Source organism: Macaca thibetana, chromosome 16 (assembly GCF_024542745.1).
Source record: "Macaca thibetana thibetana isolate TM-01 chromosome 16, ASM2454274v1, whole genome shotgun sequence".
NCBI lineage: Eukaryota > Metazoa > Chordata > Mammalia > Primates > Cercopithecidae > Macaca > Macaca thibetana.
The window spans coordinates 30358265-30375143 of record NC_065593.1 but is presented as its reverse complement, the minus strand read 5'-3'; the positions used below and the strand labels follow the sequence as shown (position 1 = coordinate 30375143).

General features: G+C 41.3%; 2 protein-coding genes across 8 annotated transcripts in view; both read right to left on the bottom strand.

The window, feature by feature from the left end:
• The window catches only part of TAF15 (TATA-box binding protein associated factor 15), a 345012-nt gene that overhangs the window by 126013 nt on the left and 202120 nt on the right, over window positions 1-16879 (bottom strand). The window lies entirely within an intron of this gene.
• Window positions 1-16879, bottom strand: part of AP2B1 (adaptor related protein complex 2 subunit beta 1) — a 139095-nt gene that overhangs the window by 4511 nt on the left and 117705 nt on the right. For all 7 annotated transcript variants that reach the window (XM_050764901.1, XM_050764902.1, XM_050764907.1 and 4 more), the window contains 3 exons: window positions 13115-13199; window positions 12108-12194; window positions 5093-5247 (listed from right to left, as the gene is read on the bottom strand). In XM_050764901.1, coding sequence (XP_050620858.1) covers window positions 5093-5247; window positions 12108-12194; window positions 13115-13199 — 327 coding nt within the window. The remainder of the gene's footprint in view (window positions 1-5092; window positions 5248-12107; window positions 12195-13114; window positions 13200-16879) is intronic.

The following is a 16879-nucleotide window of genomic DNA, read 5'->3' as shown; positions in this document are numbered from 1 at the left end:
CAATGTTGTGGAAAATTCTAGTGGGAGAATATGTGGGTTCAGAAATGGAAGAGAAGAGGAATCTAAAAAGAGAAACACACAGCTTAAGAGAGTTAACTCCCAGACTAAAGAGTGGTAGTCCCCAAATACTCCCCCAAAATACTATCTTGTATTTTTCCACATCTTTGTAACAATACTTGAAGTTCCTCCAGCTGGAGGTTCATTTTTATGCTTACGACTAGTAAGGAAATGTTGCCTTCCTCAACAACGGCTCAAACTGCCAAGGCTGGCATTGGTGGGGAGTCATGGACTGACCAGACCCTAGGTCCTGGGCATTACAGCTGGTCTTTGGAGGATGGGGAATAAACTTCTTCTGTCTCTGGACTCTTAATATCCACACCTCCCCACTCTGACCTCCATCCCAGCCTCTGACAAAGTGTCAAGTTTATTAAATATAGCTAGGACTCTGGGTCTCACTTTGTATGGCTCCTAGGAGAAAGAGGCCTTCCCTGGGGCTTAACTTTCCAACTGCTAATTGCTTATGTGACATATCTTTAACATCAGCCACTCAGGAATCCAGTCCAAACTAGACACACCAAGGGCAGAAGAGTCACCAGTCCTGCTTAATTAAAGTTAAGGGGCTACGCATCCACTTTTGGCATATGGTATGAAACATACACTGCTTCACGTGGGACAAGTTATCTTTCAGGTGAGGCTTACTTACTTACAGAGATATAGCCTCACCCTTATAGGAATAGGATAAACCTATCTTGTTAACAAAATACAATAAAAACTGGGGTTTGGGGAGAAGTGTTTTATTAACCCCTCTTAGGAGACTAAGGTACAATCAGTCTGTCATGCATTAGTGCTGGCTCAACCAGATTTCTTTCTTTTTTTTTTTGAGACGGAGTCTCCCTTGTTGCCAAGGCTGGAGTGCAGTGGTGCGATCTCGGCTCACTACAAGCTCTACCTCCCGGGTTCATGCCATTCTCCTGCCTCAGCTTCCCGAGTAGCTGGGACTACAGGTGCCAGCCACCACGCCCAGCTAATTTTTTGTATTTTTAGTACAGATGGGGTTTCACCGTGTTAGCCAGGATGGTCTTGATCTCCTGACCTAGTGACCCGCCCGCTTCGGCCTCCCAAAGTGCTGGGATTACAGGCGTGAGCCACCGCGCCCGGCCTTCTTTCTTTCTTAATACTTAGCTCAGATCAGATTAATAATGTAATAGGAACTTAGGGTGATGAAGGGAATGGATCAGAATGACTTTAGAGTCTGGGGTGCCACTTAGGGGAACAAATTAGACCTATTTGTCAAGTGCTATGATGGGAGATTTAGATGGTATTATGGGCAGAGAGAACCTAGTCGCCAGATAGGATGAAGAATAGGAAAGGGAGCAAGGAAGTATAAACAAATTCACCATTTAAAAATATGGGGTTGGAGGGGGCCGGGTGCAGTGGCTCATGCCTGCAATCCCACCACTTTGGGAGGCCGAGATGGGAGGATTGCTCGAGGCCAGGAGTTTGAGACAGCCTGCACAACATAGCGAGATCCCATCTCTCTCTCTATATATAATATATACACACACACACATATATATATATAAAATAAAAATATATGGGACAAAGGAAGGTGGGTGTGGCTAAACCATGAGGACAGAATCTATTTTTTTAAACTTTTATTTGCATTTATTCCATGCTGAATTTATTCCCAGGCTATACATTTGTGTTTTCTTCAATTTCTTCTGGGATATCTTTTTCTTCCCTGTAAGCCTCTCTTCTGGTTTAGGAACAATTTACTCTTTTTCAGTAAGGATTATTTCAATATGTGGCAGGGGAGTTTATCGTGGGTTAATGTGACCTGAGCTCTGTAAGTTCAGCAACATATCCTGGGGCTTTGTTCACCTGGACATGCTCAATGACCAGAGAATCTGCATCTAAACCCTTAGGGTCAGTATTACTCTTGGCCTTTTTAAGCGTGTACAGCCCAAATGTAGCACTCTTTTTGGGCTACCTATCATCCTGTGCCCAGCCCCTCTGTTTGGCTTAGGCACACCTACCAACTCCATTATAATAATACGGAATGACACACATTGCTTCTATAAAGTGACATCTTTCAAGTACTTGGTGGCTATTTGGATATGCATACATTTGATGCCCTGGGCACTTCCACGGGTATTCTTAAAGTGAACATGAAGATTTGAATCTCTTGCTTTGTATGATTTTAGAGGTTTTCTAGGCCAACTGAACAGAAATCATCTCAGGCCACTTACAGGAAGAGCTCACTGTATAATTTCTTTTAAAAAAATATTTTTTAATAAAAATGGGGTCCCACTATGTTGACCAGGTTGGTCTTCAACTCCTGTCCTCATGCGATCCTCCCATTACAGCCTTCCAAAGTGTTGGCATTACAGGCATGAGCCACCACACCCAGTCACTGTATAATTTCTCACAACTGCATATGACTTTACAATTACCTCAAAACTTTTGTTTAAAGGAGAAAATATTCTTCAAAGGGCGAATGGAGAAACTGTGGTACATGGATATAGTGAACTATTACTTGGCCATAAAAAAGAACAAGCTATGGATAAATGTAACAACTAGGAAGAATGTTATGAGTATTATGTGTGCAAAAAACAATCTTAACAGGTTACATGCTACATGTGTAATTTATACAACATTCTAAAAATGACACAATTCTAGTAATGGAGAAAGGCTGCCAGGGGTTAGGGCTGGGGTGAGAGTCTGACCATAAAGGTATTTTTTTGTGTGTGTGGTGACAGAACAAGTCTGCGTCTGGACTCTGGCAGCAGTTATCAAATTGATACACGTAATAAGAGTTCATAGTACCATACACTACCAATTTCCAACCCCCAAAAGTAATGTAAAAACTGGTGAAATGAGAATAATGTCTATAGTTAATTATTATATTGTAATAATATCTATTTCCTAGTTTTGAAAATGTAGTATAGGTGTGTAAGATGTTATTATTAATGGGGAAAACTGGTAAAAGAGATGTAGAAACTCTCCTGTTCCATTTAAAAAATTTGTTAAATCTTTAATTATTTCAAAATTAAACATTTTTTTAAATTTTAACAAACTATCTTTAGGACAGTGATACTAAGAAGCTCTTCTCAAAATCAAGAATATGGTGTTAAGAAGAGTGTCAAGAAACACCTGAATTCTAAACAAAACTCACCTACCAACAAATTACATGATCTTGAACTAGTCACTAATCATTCTTAGCCATGGTTTACTTATCTGCAACCTGGGAGTAATCATGCTTCTTTAACCTAGCTGAGATGGAAGATTATATATAATAAAATAATGGACAGTAAGCAAAAAGAAAAAAAGGAAAAAAAAACCACACACACACACACACCCCCATATACAAACTTTTGGCAAATTTTTAGAGAGTAAATGGAGTTATTCTCCCCTCAACCCTTTTTTTCTTCCAACTGAGACAAGGTCTCACTATGTTATCCAGGCTGGTCTTGAACTCATGGGCTCAGGTGATCCTCCTGCCTCAGTCTCTCCAGCAGCTGGGATTACAGGCATGTGCTAACTTGGTTTTATAGTAAAACTTGTCCCTCCAGAAACAGCACAGAGGGGTTTTCCTTTCTTGGGAAACTCAAGATAAATGACAGCGTATGTTACTCTTCAAAAAAGATGAGACTGGTGGGGGGCTGGGGAGAGGAGCACACATTTTATGAGGGAAGCCTAAAGTTTTTCAGCTCATAAGTGCTTGGGCAAAAGTCTAACCTGATAGGCCTCAGGAGCAAGCATGCACACATACATACACACACACACACACACACACACAGACAACTCCCACTACTCCCGACTTACTTCAAGGAAGGGAACTAGTGGGAAAAACACCAAGAATGTTCAGTTCTGGATGGTACTATTCCCTTGATATATGCTAGTGAAAACAGACTTAGCTGTCAAAATTAAGGAACGGGTCACAGACTTTTCTCAGCTAAATGACTAAAAGGCTCCCTTAAGCTACTGACTATTCAGCTTCCTCAGAATTAAATAGCTCCCTCTAAAACCCTCAAACACAACGGAGGAATAAGATATTTCTCCCATCCCAAGGGTTTTTTCTTTACTTTTCAAAATGCAGATGACAAGCAGCATCCTATTGGGAAATTGCATTTTACAATAGCAAACAAATGCCTAGTGCTTGGGTATCAATCTTTGCTGTTTAACAAAGCAACTGCTTCTGCCTTATTATTGCCACAATTTTTACTTTAGTTCAGTGTGATACTGAAGGAAGTTTCCCAAACTAAAGTCCCCCTATGCGCTTCCAAAGGTGTGTTCCATTTTGCCTTACCTTTAATAACAAGTATTTCAGGTCATACAATGCTGCTGAAAAAAGTTCATGTGTTTTTTTTTTTTTTTTTTTGAGACGGAGTCTTGCTCAGTCACCCAGGCTGGAGTGCGGTGGCGCGATCTTGGCTCACTGCAAGCTCCGCCTCCCGGGTTCTGGCCATTCTCCTGCCTCAGCCTCCCGAGTAGCTGGGACTACAGGCGCCCGCCACTACGCCCGGCTAGTTTTTTGTATTTTTAGTAGAGACGGGGTTTCACCGTGTTAGACAGGATGGTCTCGATCTCCCGACCTCGTGATCCGCCCGTCTCGGCCTCCCAAAGTGCTGGGATTACAGGCTTGAGCCACCGCGCCCGGCCCGTTCATGTGTTAATGACTCTGATAGCCTCAGGTCATGAACTCTAACAGCAAGAAAGGTCTTCTTGACATTAGCTATGTAAACAATCCTCTAGGCAGCTTGTTATAGTACCACATGCACAGATACACTAGATTCATATTAACTGATATTGAGGATGAAGATGCCAAGTTTTGTGAGCAGCTCTGTATATACCAGAGGGGAGGGATGGATTTGAGGCACTTGCCAGAGGTACCATCCCTGTTGGATGGGGCAGACACTGCAGAGAGGAGGTCTTCCACTGAGGCAAATGGAAGCTTCTTCACTGACTACTTATTTTGTATATCTCAGGTTTGAAGCACCTCCTCCAGGTCTTTCTAGGGTACTAAGTGAAAATGAAAGGGCTCTCACCTCCCTCTTCTAATCCATCTTACCCATTCTGAGAAAGGCCTTACCGTATAATTGGGGTTTCCTGGCTGGATACGTAGCTCAGCCAAAATCCAAATGCCATTAGTGAGCTTCAGGGATTGGTACAGCATGTCCTGCCCTTCCACATTCCTCTTGGCAATAGTATAAACATTGTTGTTTTGCAACTTGCTGGAAACAGTGTCTAGAAATACAGATTCAAAATCCAACACCTTCAGTTAAAATCTCAAACAAATGTATACTCTTTTCTCACATCCTTATGAGCCACGTGTGTTCAGTTCCCTGACAAGTACTGTCACAGGGACATGTGTACATTTCAGAAGCCACTCTCCCACACAATAGCAAAAAGTGAAGAACAGGTTCATGAATTGTCTGCCTATCAGATTCCAGGACTGAACACAGAATAAGGTACACCTATGGATTAGTGCGAGTTACCTTTGGAGATTATGAAATTGGTGGGCCTAAGGAGTTGGCAATCTCAAATTAGGTGCTAGACAGGTAAAGGCGGCTCTGAAGAGGACAAAGACAGAAATGAGTGTGTGGGTAAGCCATAGTGACTGTCATGTTGGTATTCGTTTCTGGATGCTGGCTCCAGATCAATGGGGACACACAGACTGATGACCACATCCACAGCGCTACTTCCCAAGTCACTACTACTTCATTGTGAGCTACTCAGGCCTCAACTGCCAGGATCTGGAAGGGCCCAGAGCTGCAGAATTCAACTGAAAATCAAATTTATTACCCTAGATGTTTAAGATTTTTTTTTTTTCCTCAAAGCAGGCAAAAATGATTTCTTAAGCCTTTAGGGAATACTATGCCTTGAAAATAATAACAGAACAAACTGTCTCAACCACAGATTTTGAGAAAGACTGAAGCTGTGCAAAGGTGACTGCTGCTAGATCCTAAGATCCCAGCTGCTGCTGCTGGTCATGACAGAAGTTTTCATAGTCACCAACTCAGGGTAAGAATGGGTTGGTGTTTTGGCTCTTCCTCATGACTATAGCTTCAAAAAGACATAACGTTCCAGAATTAAAGGTTATTTCTCTCTCTATGAGATGTTGCTGTTATCAGAGAAACTTTAAGAATAGAGATGAGAAGCACTGCTTCTTTGTTGACTGTTTATTATATTCATTTCTGAAGACAGCATTCAAATTACTCATGCCTACTTCAAGAACTAAATGCTCCCCACATAAAAATCTGTCATATTCTATTGTGCACTCTGGGAAAAGGTTGCCATGATGGATGGTCTTTCTACCCTTCTAAACAGTAAGCTCTCTGAACAAAGGGATCCTGCAGTTTTTCATCACTGTCTTTCCCACATTATCTGCGATACAACAGGTACCTCTCATCACTATCTGCTCTGATAGGTGTTGGAGATGCCAATGTTTACATAATACCATAGACATAGATGTGAACTACTTTTGCAGGTAGCTCTCACCCTGGTGTCTTTCTCCCACATTCAAACCACTGACAGCTCAGGAGAGGAGGCACTAAGACTCCTTTCATGAGATGTTTTTAACACACTTAGTTATTACTTAGCTTTTCCCCTTTTATTTCCAAGGTTTTCATTAACACCAAGCAGAGTAGTCAAGAAATGGCTCTATTTGAGGAGTCAAAAAATGTATCTCAGGGCACTTACATGCAATATTGCTGGAAGAAGGGGCCTTAATATGCCCTTTTAATCACCTAGTGGGGGATGAGGCAGTTCTGGCTGCCATCCTGGTTCCCACAATAAAGGGCTCTTGCAGCTTTGACTGGGTTGCTAGGCAACATCATCAGCTAGGGTTTGGCTAATGCCTTTTGACACGATTGTCTTGAACACAGAGGGGCTTGCTTTAAGTTGTAAAAATCATTCCTAACTTTCCAGGCCTTTGCTCATTTCCCAGGAAACCCAAACACACACAAAGTAGGAGCCTTTGTTGAACAGCCACCTTGCTGCACAGGCACAAATACATTCTAGCGTATATATGTGGCAAGGGCCAGACTCCTACAGAAATAATTATGAAATAATCTCAATTATTTCACCACCTAAGAGATGACAGGTTAAGAAACTCTCTCTCACTCACTCACTCTCACTCTTCTAGAATTAGAAAACATGGCAAACAGCCAGGAAGAATAAGCAAGTTGAATTGATGTAACTTTAATACATTTGGAAGCATTCTGGCCAGCAACCTAGCTCTGTTCCTAATGAATGACTGCACTGTGATTTTTATCGGAAGGCTAGAGGGTTCCATAACATTAGTATGTGTGATTTGATTTTTATATATTTTAGGTATTAGGTTTGAGTTTGAAGATTTACAGATTGCAGAATGATCAGATTTTGCTAAATGTATGATTAAGAATGGCAAGGGAAGCCAGATATAAGGAGGCTTCCTGGTCAGACAGGGATATAATTCTTGACAAGATATTACAGTTTTTAATTTTTTAAAACACATTTTGGACTTCTGGGAAACATGACGGAATCTTATAGTTGTGAGACTTTGAGAATGAGCATGTAATGTCATGTTGTTTCAGTGTGTGCTTATGATATCATCTCAGGCATAAGACACTGAGATTTATCCCAAAGCACAGAATAAAAAAAGATGGTCAAATAGAGTTACACTTCATTCAAGATATGATTTCTTTTCTTTTTCCTTCCTTGCTTTCTCTCTCTCTCGACAAGGTCTTTCTTTGATGCCCAGACTGGAGTGCAGTGGCATGATCACGGCTCACTGCAGTCTCGACCTCCCAGGCTCACATTATCCTCCTGCCTCAGGCTCCCAAAGTGTGGGATTACAGGTGTGAGCCACTCAGCCCAGCCAAGATAAGATTTCTTTCGGTTCTTTTGTATCCTTCCATAAATTTGGCATTTTGAATCTGGGGTCTGAACTCTTAGAAGGTATGGATGTGATCTTCCTTCCTTTATCTTTCTACTTTAGTTAAGGTCACACATCCTCTGACAGCAATAAGGGTGAAGGAGGTACTCATATTAGAGAGTGGGAATGGGGGAATTTACATCTGTGGACCTGCTGTGGTATTTATTAGCAAGTTCAAAACCACTATGATTGCTGAAAAGAATGCTTTTTACCATTTAAGCAATCAAATTATAGTTAGGTGCTAGCTGGAAGAGTGTTTCCATTTTTGAAATATTCCAAAGGATGGGGAAAGCCACAACAAAACAATGAAACAGAATTCACCCTTACCTAGCCCCCAGGCTGGAACAAATATTGGTCTCTCATTACAGTACCTAACTAATGAAAATAGTTACATTAAGTCTCTGAGCTTTTCTTAATATTATAAACACTTAATTTAAAAAACAGGTTTGTAGAACTGTTTGTTACAAAGATTCCTTTCCAGATATGGCTGGAGAGGCAACTACTTCTTGTGCACTTAAGACAGCAGTCCCAGATACCTATTAACCCCAAAGGTAGCTGTAATGGTAAGATGTAAAACAGATTCATACAGATCTCCCAACATCCACAGAAATGATCAGTGCTAGAAAGGAGAGAGTTCTGTCAGCAGCTTTCTGATCTAACATTTTCTAGTACTTAAACAATTAGTGGTATCATAAGCACTCCCATCATATACTTTTCTCTTAAGATCTGATTAATTATTAAGACTTGGGAAGACGGTCCGTTTCTTTATTCTCTAGAAAGACATGAAAGAGCAAAGTAAAGCTCAGTGCTAAGTTGGTAAGTCCTTTAAGCCTGTGACTTCCTGTAGCCCTCAGAGTGTTAGTTCCATCTGTCAAATGTCTATGCTAGCACAGAAAAGCTATTTAAAGTGTTGGTGCTATTGTGATTAGGGCAGATCAGCTGGAAAGGATGGTATTTTTAGCTCTCAGCTAGACCCAGGGTGTTGAATCAGAAGGCACTAAACCCGAAAATGTTCACGTTAATAGAGCCCTCGAGACTGGAAGGAAATCTAAAGGCCAGGGCACTCCAGACCTGGGGGTGGACTCAAAGGAAGAGCTGGAAAGGATTAGTTGCAGGAAGTGGTCTTGCAGGACTAGCTGTGATTTAGTGTGGGAAAATGATGGCACTGGACTCCTGGAGAAAATGAAATGGCTGTTTTCCCGTTTCATGTGCGGCATGGCCACAGAGCAATGTATCACTGGAATCTGATTCACTGGTATTTGGAGCACCTACAGCATGGAGCAACTGGCGTGAGGCCATGACAGAATTGATCAAAACTGAATTTGCTCTGAGAAACAACATCAAAGGGCACAGCCCCACTAGGAGAAATGCCAGACACTTCCTCTTTGATAAGATCACAAAAACATGCTGAGGTGCAATAAGAATTCAAAACTCCAGTCTAAAAGCAGGAGGATTTTTTCATTCTGTTACTTTGACACACCAAAGTCCTCAGTCACCCAAACTTCTATTTTCTTTTTTGAACAACCATGTCCCTTTCATACTGAACACATCTGAAACCAAACCTGCTTTCCAATCACTCTGGTTTATCTTTGCTCTCTCTCAGAGAGTGTTTTCCAGATCATGTTCAAGGAACACTGGTGGTCCACATGATGTTACTAATAAGCATTTTGTGATTTTAAATTCCAAGGCCAAATAAGTTCAGTTAACACACTGAGTTAAATAGGTTTCTTCAATATAGCACTTCTCAGAACTTTTAGTCTGCTAACGTGCAATGGCAATTTCTAGGTGAAGCCTAGCATATGCTGTATATTTCAACTTTCATTGATAACAAAACCCTTTTTCTTTTCTTTTCTTTTTTTGAGATGGAGTCTCGCTCTGTTGCCCAAGCTGGAGTCAAGTGGCACAATCTCGGCTCACTGCAACCTCCGCCTCCTGGATTCAAGCCAATTCTCCTGCCTCAGCCTCCCAAGTAGCTGGGACTACAGGCGCCCACCACCACACCTGGCTAATTTTTTGTATTTTTAGTAGAGATGGGGTTTCACCGTGTTAGCCAGGATGGTCTCGATCTCCTGAGCTCGTGATCTGCCTGCCTCGGCCTCCCAAAGTGCTGGGATTACAGGTGTGAGCCACCACGCCCAGCCCAAAACCCTTTTCCTTAAGGGAAAAGTGTTCTGAGGAACATACTATTTGAAATGTTGCCATTGAACCAAGTCCCACAAAGGTGAACATAACCAGGGGCCTGGTCTCTTCCTAGCTGGGTACAGAGGCGGCTCCTCTAACAGGATCCACCAGTGAGCCTCAAAGTGAGGGACAGATGACACTGTCATCTTCTTCAAATAATGGCACAAAATGAAAAAAATCAATTATTGAATTAACTTGAAACAATTATTATGATGGAAATTACAGAAGACCATGCTTCAGACACCTCTCCAAGAGCTCCAGAGACATGAAACAATTATTATCAGAGGCAAACATCTGCCTGAAGTTTCTATATGCAAAGATGCCTGTCTGAATGGCTTTTGAGGGTTCCAGGAGGGCTTCAGTCTCCTGAATGTCTCAGAGAGGGCCTATAGGAGCATCAAGTTTAAAAGGTATCACAGGAAGAAGCTGATCACTACGATGTTGGGTTTCAAAAGGCCTAAAAGATTCATCTGAACACGGAAGATGAATATTACATAGAGCCATAAAAAACTAAAATTAAAAACAAAAAGCTGGGCTGGGTGCAGTGGCTCACGCTTGTAATCCCAGCACTTTGGGAGGCCAAGGAGGGTGGATCACGAGGTCAGGAGATCAAGATCATCCTGGCTAACAGGGTGAAACCCCGTCTCCACTAAAAAAAAAAAAAACAAAAAAAATTAGCTGGGCGTGGTGGCGGGCGCCTGTAGTCCCAGCTACTCCGGAGGCTGAGGCAGGAGAATGGCATGAACCCAGGAGGTGGAGATTGCAGTGAGCCGAGAGCGTGCCACTGCATTCCAGCCTAGGCGACAGAGCGACGCTCCGTCTCGGGGGCGGGTGGAGGTGGGGGAATCTGGAATGAGAAGGCATTATTATTATTATTATTATTATTATTATTATTATTATTATTTGCTTTCTGTACTGCCGTGTTGCCTCCTTCCCCCAGCGCTATGCTCCAGCTGCAATGGGAGGATGGCAGTGTGCTGCAAATCCCTTATGAGAACCACTAATGTATGCAGGAGTAAATGAGGGGTAAATGAGGAAAGAGGAGGTACTGACCAAGCACCAAGGCTCACTTTCATTCAAACTCACAAAGCCTAGTACTAACCTCAAAAGAGAGAGAAAGAAAAAGCTCTAAAGAGAAAGAGAGCAACAGTGAAACAAAGGCAGGACTCTGAATAACTTAGGGCTCCTTTCATTCCTGAGAAATCCTTGAGAGAAACACAGCCCAAGGGACTAATAGCTGCTATTGTTTCTCTTCTTGGGATACCCCTTTCATGTTCCTTTACAGTAATAAAGTTAACTACGAAAGAGTACAGAGCTTTTTAATGGTGATTAAAGAGGTTAGTATCATCATATGAAAGCTGGCACAGGGCAGTGTAGTAAAAGGTTACCAACTAGGCTTTTTTTTTCTTTTAGAGAGACAGGGTCTCACTATGTTGTCCAGGCTGGTCTTGAACTGGACTCAAGAGATCCTTCCGTCCTGGCCTCCCAAAGTGCTGGGATTACTGGTATGAAACACCATGCTTGGCCCAACAAGGCTTTCACTAACTATGATACATTATTTAATTATAAACACAGGGTTCTAAGTACAGAATCTCAGAAAGAAAGTTAACCTTCCTCCAATACCAAAAATTGATATAAAAGAAGAAATGGTCCTTTCAATTACTAGGGGAGTGCATGTTTTCAAATGCCACTCCAGTTTTTGATTATTAGGATGTTTAAGTAACAGAACTAACACATCTTTAGTGAAGAACTGGGTAGATGGGTCGATTCTAGCTTGTTTCTTAAATCTGTTAGCTTGTAAGTAATCTAGTACCTACATCAAAACATACCTACATCAAATATACCTTTTTAAACAGAGGTTTCCAAAGTAATGTATCTACCATATACACCCACTAGAAACATAGTAGATACAGGGGAGGATAAAAGGGTAGGCAAAAGAAAGATTAAAATTTCAAATATCTAATTTGATTTACTAAGATGAAAATGAAATTTAGAGTATATTACTCACCAGCATTTAAATGACATTCTTTAATCTGAAATTGAAGTTCATTTTCATTGGGAATATCCTTCCATGTTGCAAGGAAGACCTGGCGCTCTGTATGGGGAAGCAGAGGGGAAGGATGGATGTGCATAATCTGTCAGTATTCTGATTTTTGATGCCTTGCATCATATTTTCCTTTGTCATGCTGGCCCTTGCAATACAGCTAGCAGCAGGCTAGGACTGGAGCCAATGCTGAGTTCTGCAAAAGTGCTATACTTCAGATCAATTAATCCCTCATCAATAACACTAGGATACATTGGAAAAGAGTCTACATCTAGGGTTTCATTTTGGCTCGTTTTCCTATTTTGGTGACTTATGACCTTTCTGAGCCTTAATTTCCTTATCTATAATTACATCTGTCCTGCCTACTCCAAGAGCTATTGTGAGAATCAAATCAATTAAGTGCTAACATAGTTTAATATGCACCAATATAAGCCAGTTTTATTAGATTGTGGTTCATAAATAAGGGAAGAGAGAAATGTCAATAGGCACGTCGGGAGTTCTGATGGTTTATTACAAATTACTGAATTCTTAGCTTGAGGCAGTATGAACTTAGTACAGAGTAAAGTGCTAAATTTACATGTATTATCTCATGAAATAATTATAAAAATTATTTGCACTGCAAATTTGGAAATGGAAGTTCCAAAAAGTTTATCACTTTGACCAGTCACATAGCAAATAAACAGCAGAGCTGAGACTCGAATCCATATTTACCTGGTCCCCAAACCTCTTACTCTGTATCCTGGGGTGACTGGATTATTCAGATATTGGGCACTGTGATTTAGAGACCAATGGCAGAGCAAGAACGATTGTGACACAGAAGAATAAATAATAAACAATTATTAAGAGCTTTAGAATATCCTTACTCCATTTTTTAACCTCAAAATAACTAAAAACTTCTGGGGCTATGCTTTGACTGACATGCAGAGGAAGGGCAAAGGTATATTCAGCAGGATAGGCAGGAACGTACTTACCCATTTTGCCATCTTCTACAAAAAGCACATTGAGTGGGATGAGGCAGCTGAAGTAGAAGACATCGATATTGTTTTTCACAGCCACCTGCCAGGAAAGCAACAAGGTAAAATGAGGACATCGCAGGGAGCCAGGTAGGAGGAAAAGAACAGCGTTGTGTCTAGAAATATGCATCCCTATTTCCTTTCTGTTTCGGTCAGTGCAGGTCTCCCCAAATCAAGACAAACTGGCCCATATAATGCAAAGTACACCCTTATTTACTCCATTGTCATAGAACTGTGACAACCTGCAACTCTACCTCCTTCTAGAAGGCCTGTCTTCAAGGCACAACTTGTATACCAGGAATAATCAAGTCTGTGATTTTTTTTCTCTATGATTAATAGAAGCTGCTACCACTTACTAAGTTACCTATTAATGATATTATTTCTAATTCACATTACAATGATCTCAAACAAAGTAGATATCATTCCCCTCTCATTTCACAGATAACGAAACTGAGGTTTAGAAAGACTAACATCCAGAGTCACGTATGTGGTACACAGAATTAGGATTCAAACAGAAATTTGATGCTAAACCTTGATTTTTATTTCTCCCCACAATAACTAGTGCCATACTACCTCTTATTTTTTAAAATATCAGTTTTAAAGTTGTTTCTTTTGTAAAACCTTATTTCCCAGGTCTTATGGTTGGAAAAAGCTTGTTGGGCTCAACATTGGTAAACCTGATGACTATAAGAACAAAAAACCTCTAAGCAAGCAAATAAATGAATTTTCTTCTCACAATACAAACTTCTTGACTATGATTCTACCATAGCCTACTTAATTCAGAGCATGCTGTTTTTTTTAAAAAGCTACAGGAAGTACTTTTATTCAGGGCAACACTGATTGGTATATACATTCAGGAACAGGCAGATTGCAAAGCAGCAGATTATAAGGCCCTTATACTGTAAGAGGGAGTAGGAGGAGACTTGCTTTAAGTCACCACCTCCTACTGTTTTCTGTCACTAATGACTTTCCTAGCTATGCTCTTAGCGCTGTAGGAAAACATTTATCTGAGCAAGTTCTAGGATCAGTAACTATACCTGTTTCTCTCTCATTTTGCTCTAAAAACAAAGTTAAAAAGTGCTTGTCTAGTACACTATTCTCACTCTCTGCCTTTTATGGCAAATGTCTACACTTCAACAGCATACTGACCTCTTAAAACTGTGGCTATGAGATCCAAATAGCCTCTTTCTCAAGTACTTCCAGTCCTTCTACATTTAGTATCAACTTACCTTCCTTACTTTAAATGGTGCCTGTATTCCCTTCTCCATAATATGTGTGTTCTCTCTCCCAGAAGTGTCCATCCAACTATTTTCCTTGCTTTTAACCTGTCAACTAACAAGGCTAGGAGTTTGTGACCTATATATAACATGGCCTGATGCCCAAAATGCTGAGACAGGATTCTCAAAAAGCTTGAATCTGGTGAATTTAAGCAGAGTAATGTCAGGAAAGAGGAACTAAAGGTATTCTTTAGGATGTACTAGAGCATGGGTGGGTGTGGTGGTTCAGGCCTATAATTCCAGCACTTTGGGAGGCTGAGGCAGGCGGACCACTTGAGGTCAGGAGTTCCATATCAGCCTGGCCAACATGGAGAAACCCTGTCTCTACCAAAAATACAAAAATTAGCTGGGCGTGGAGGCGCGCAGTTGTAGTCCCAGCTACTTAGGAGGCCGAGGCGGGAGAATAGCTTGAACTTGGGAGGTGGAGGCTGCAGTGAGCTGAGATAGCGCCACTGCATTCCAGCCTGGGTGACAAAGCAAGACTGTCAAAAAAAGGAAAAAAAAAAAAGGAAGGCCGGGTGTGGTGGCTCACGCCTGTTATCCCAGCACTTTGGGAGGCCGAGGCAGGCAGATCACGAGGTCAGGAGGCCGAGACCATCCTGGCCAACATGGTGAAACCCTGTCTCTATTAAAATACAAAAAAGTAGCCAGGTGTGGTACCACGCACCTGTAGTTCCAGCTACACAGGAGGCTGAGGTAGGAGAATTGCTTGAACCCGGGAGGTGAGGCTGCAGTGAGCCGAGATTGTGCCACTGCACTCTGGCCTGGGTGACAAGAGTGAAACTGTCTCAAAAAAAAAAAAAAAAAAGTGAAAACTGGGGTGATGGGGGTAGGCTAATGGTGGGTCATGTAAAGGTCTCATGTGAAATGCAAATGATTATCTTTGACTATAAAGTAGTATCCCCATTCTCTAGAGGATACTATTAGTGGTTCTTAACTGAAGACCTATATCAGAATCATCTGGAAAGGTTTTTCAAAACAGATGCCAGGCCCTACCCTACATGAAATAATTATAATCTCTGAATCTGGGACCTGGCATAAATATTTGTGAAAAAGTTCCCAGGAAGATCAACCGGATAAGCAATTAATTTAGAACATTGTTATCTAAGAAGTCTGAATGGGTTTGTAAACATCTTGTTCTTCCAAAAGAATCCTTATGCCAACAGGAACCCTTTAACAATGGAAAGGACACGATAAGGTAAGCGGTGCTAAACTGTTCTGCACTGTAGACCCTTTGGACAGAGGAAAGCCACTGACTCTCTTGCTGAAAAATGTCCACACAACATTTTGCCATAGAATTTCAGGAGTTTCAGGACACCCTGAGGGCCTTCCTGGGACTTCTACTGTAGAACAATTTTCTGAGGAGCTAGGATACCCATACATCAGAAGCAGCAGATACAGAGGTTCAGAGCATGGACTTGGGAGCCAGAACACCTGATTTCAAATTCTGACTCTGACAGTTTCCTGTCTGTAAAATGTAGATCACAAAGTACTGAATTCATGGGGTTGTTATGAGGATAATGAGTTAATATTTGCAAAGCACAGTGAATAGCCTTGACTCATAAGTACTGTAGTAAGTGTCTGTTCAAAAAAGAAAAATTCGGCTGGGTGCAGTGGCTCATGCCTGTAATCCCAGTAGGCGTGAGCCACCATGTGAGCTTTGGGAAGCTGGGGCAGGCGGATTACCTGAGGTCAGGAGTTTGAGGCTGGCCTGGCCAACATGGCAAAATTCCATCTCTACTAAAAATACAAAAATTAGCTAGGCATGGGGGCATGTGCCTGTAGTCCCAGCTACTCAGGAGGATGAAGTGGGAGAATCAGTTGAACCCAGGAGGCAGAGGCTGCAGTGAGCCGAGATTGCGCCACTGCACTCCAGCCTGGGCAACAGAACAAGGCTCCATCTCAAAAAAAAAAAAAAAAAAAAAATTCACTCTGCTTTCACCATCTCCTGTTTTACCTCTTTTACTCAGAATCCTAATTAAGGATAACCACATTAGACTTATCTGAAATCTTACACATGCTCAGATGTAGTACCACTATTACATTAAAAAAGATATTAGAAGAGATTTTTAAAAAGGCTTATCGGCAAATTGTTAGCTTAATGGTTCCTTTTGCTACTGCCTTGGTAAATTATCATCTCTTTACAGGATCAACTACACAGGTCATTCATTGGGGGAAGCAGTTCATCTCTTTTACATTAGCTTTTCAAAATCTGTATTTTGCAGCTCTCAAATTTTCCCTCTAGGCTAGAACTGGGTTCATTTCAAGAATATAGGCTTCACCATATCTGACTCCTGCCTACCTCTCCAGCCTATTTCCTTAACTACAAATACATCAAAATTACTTCTTATTCCCCAAATACTGGAAGTCACAGCTTTGTACCTTTTTTTATATGTTGTTCTTCCTTTTTTTTTTTTTGAGACGGAGTCTGGCTCTGTCACCCAAA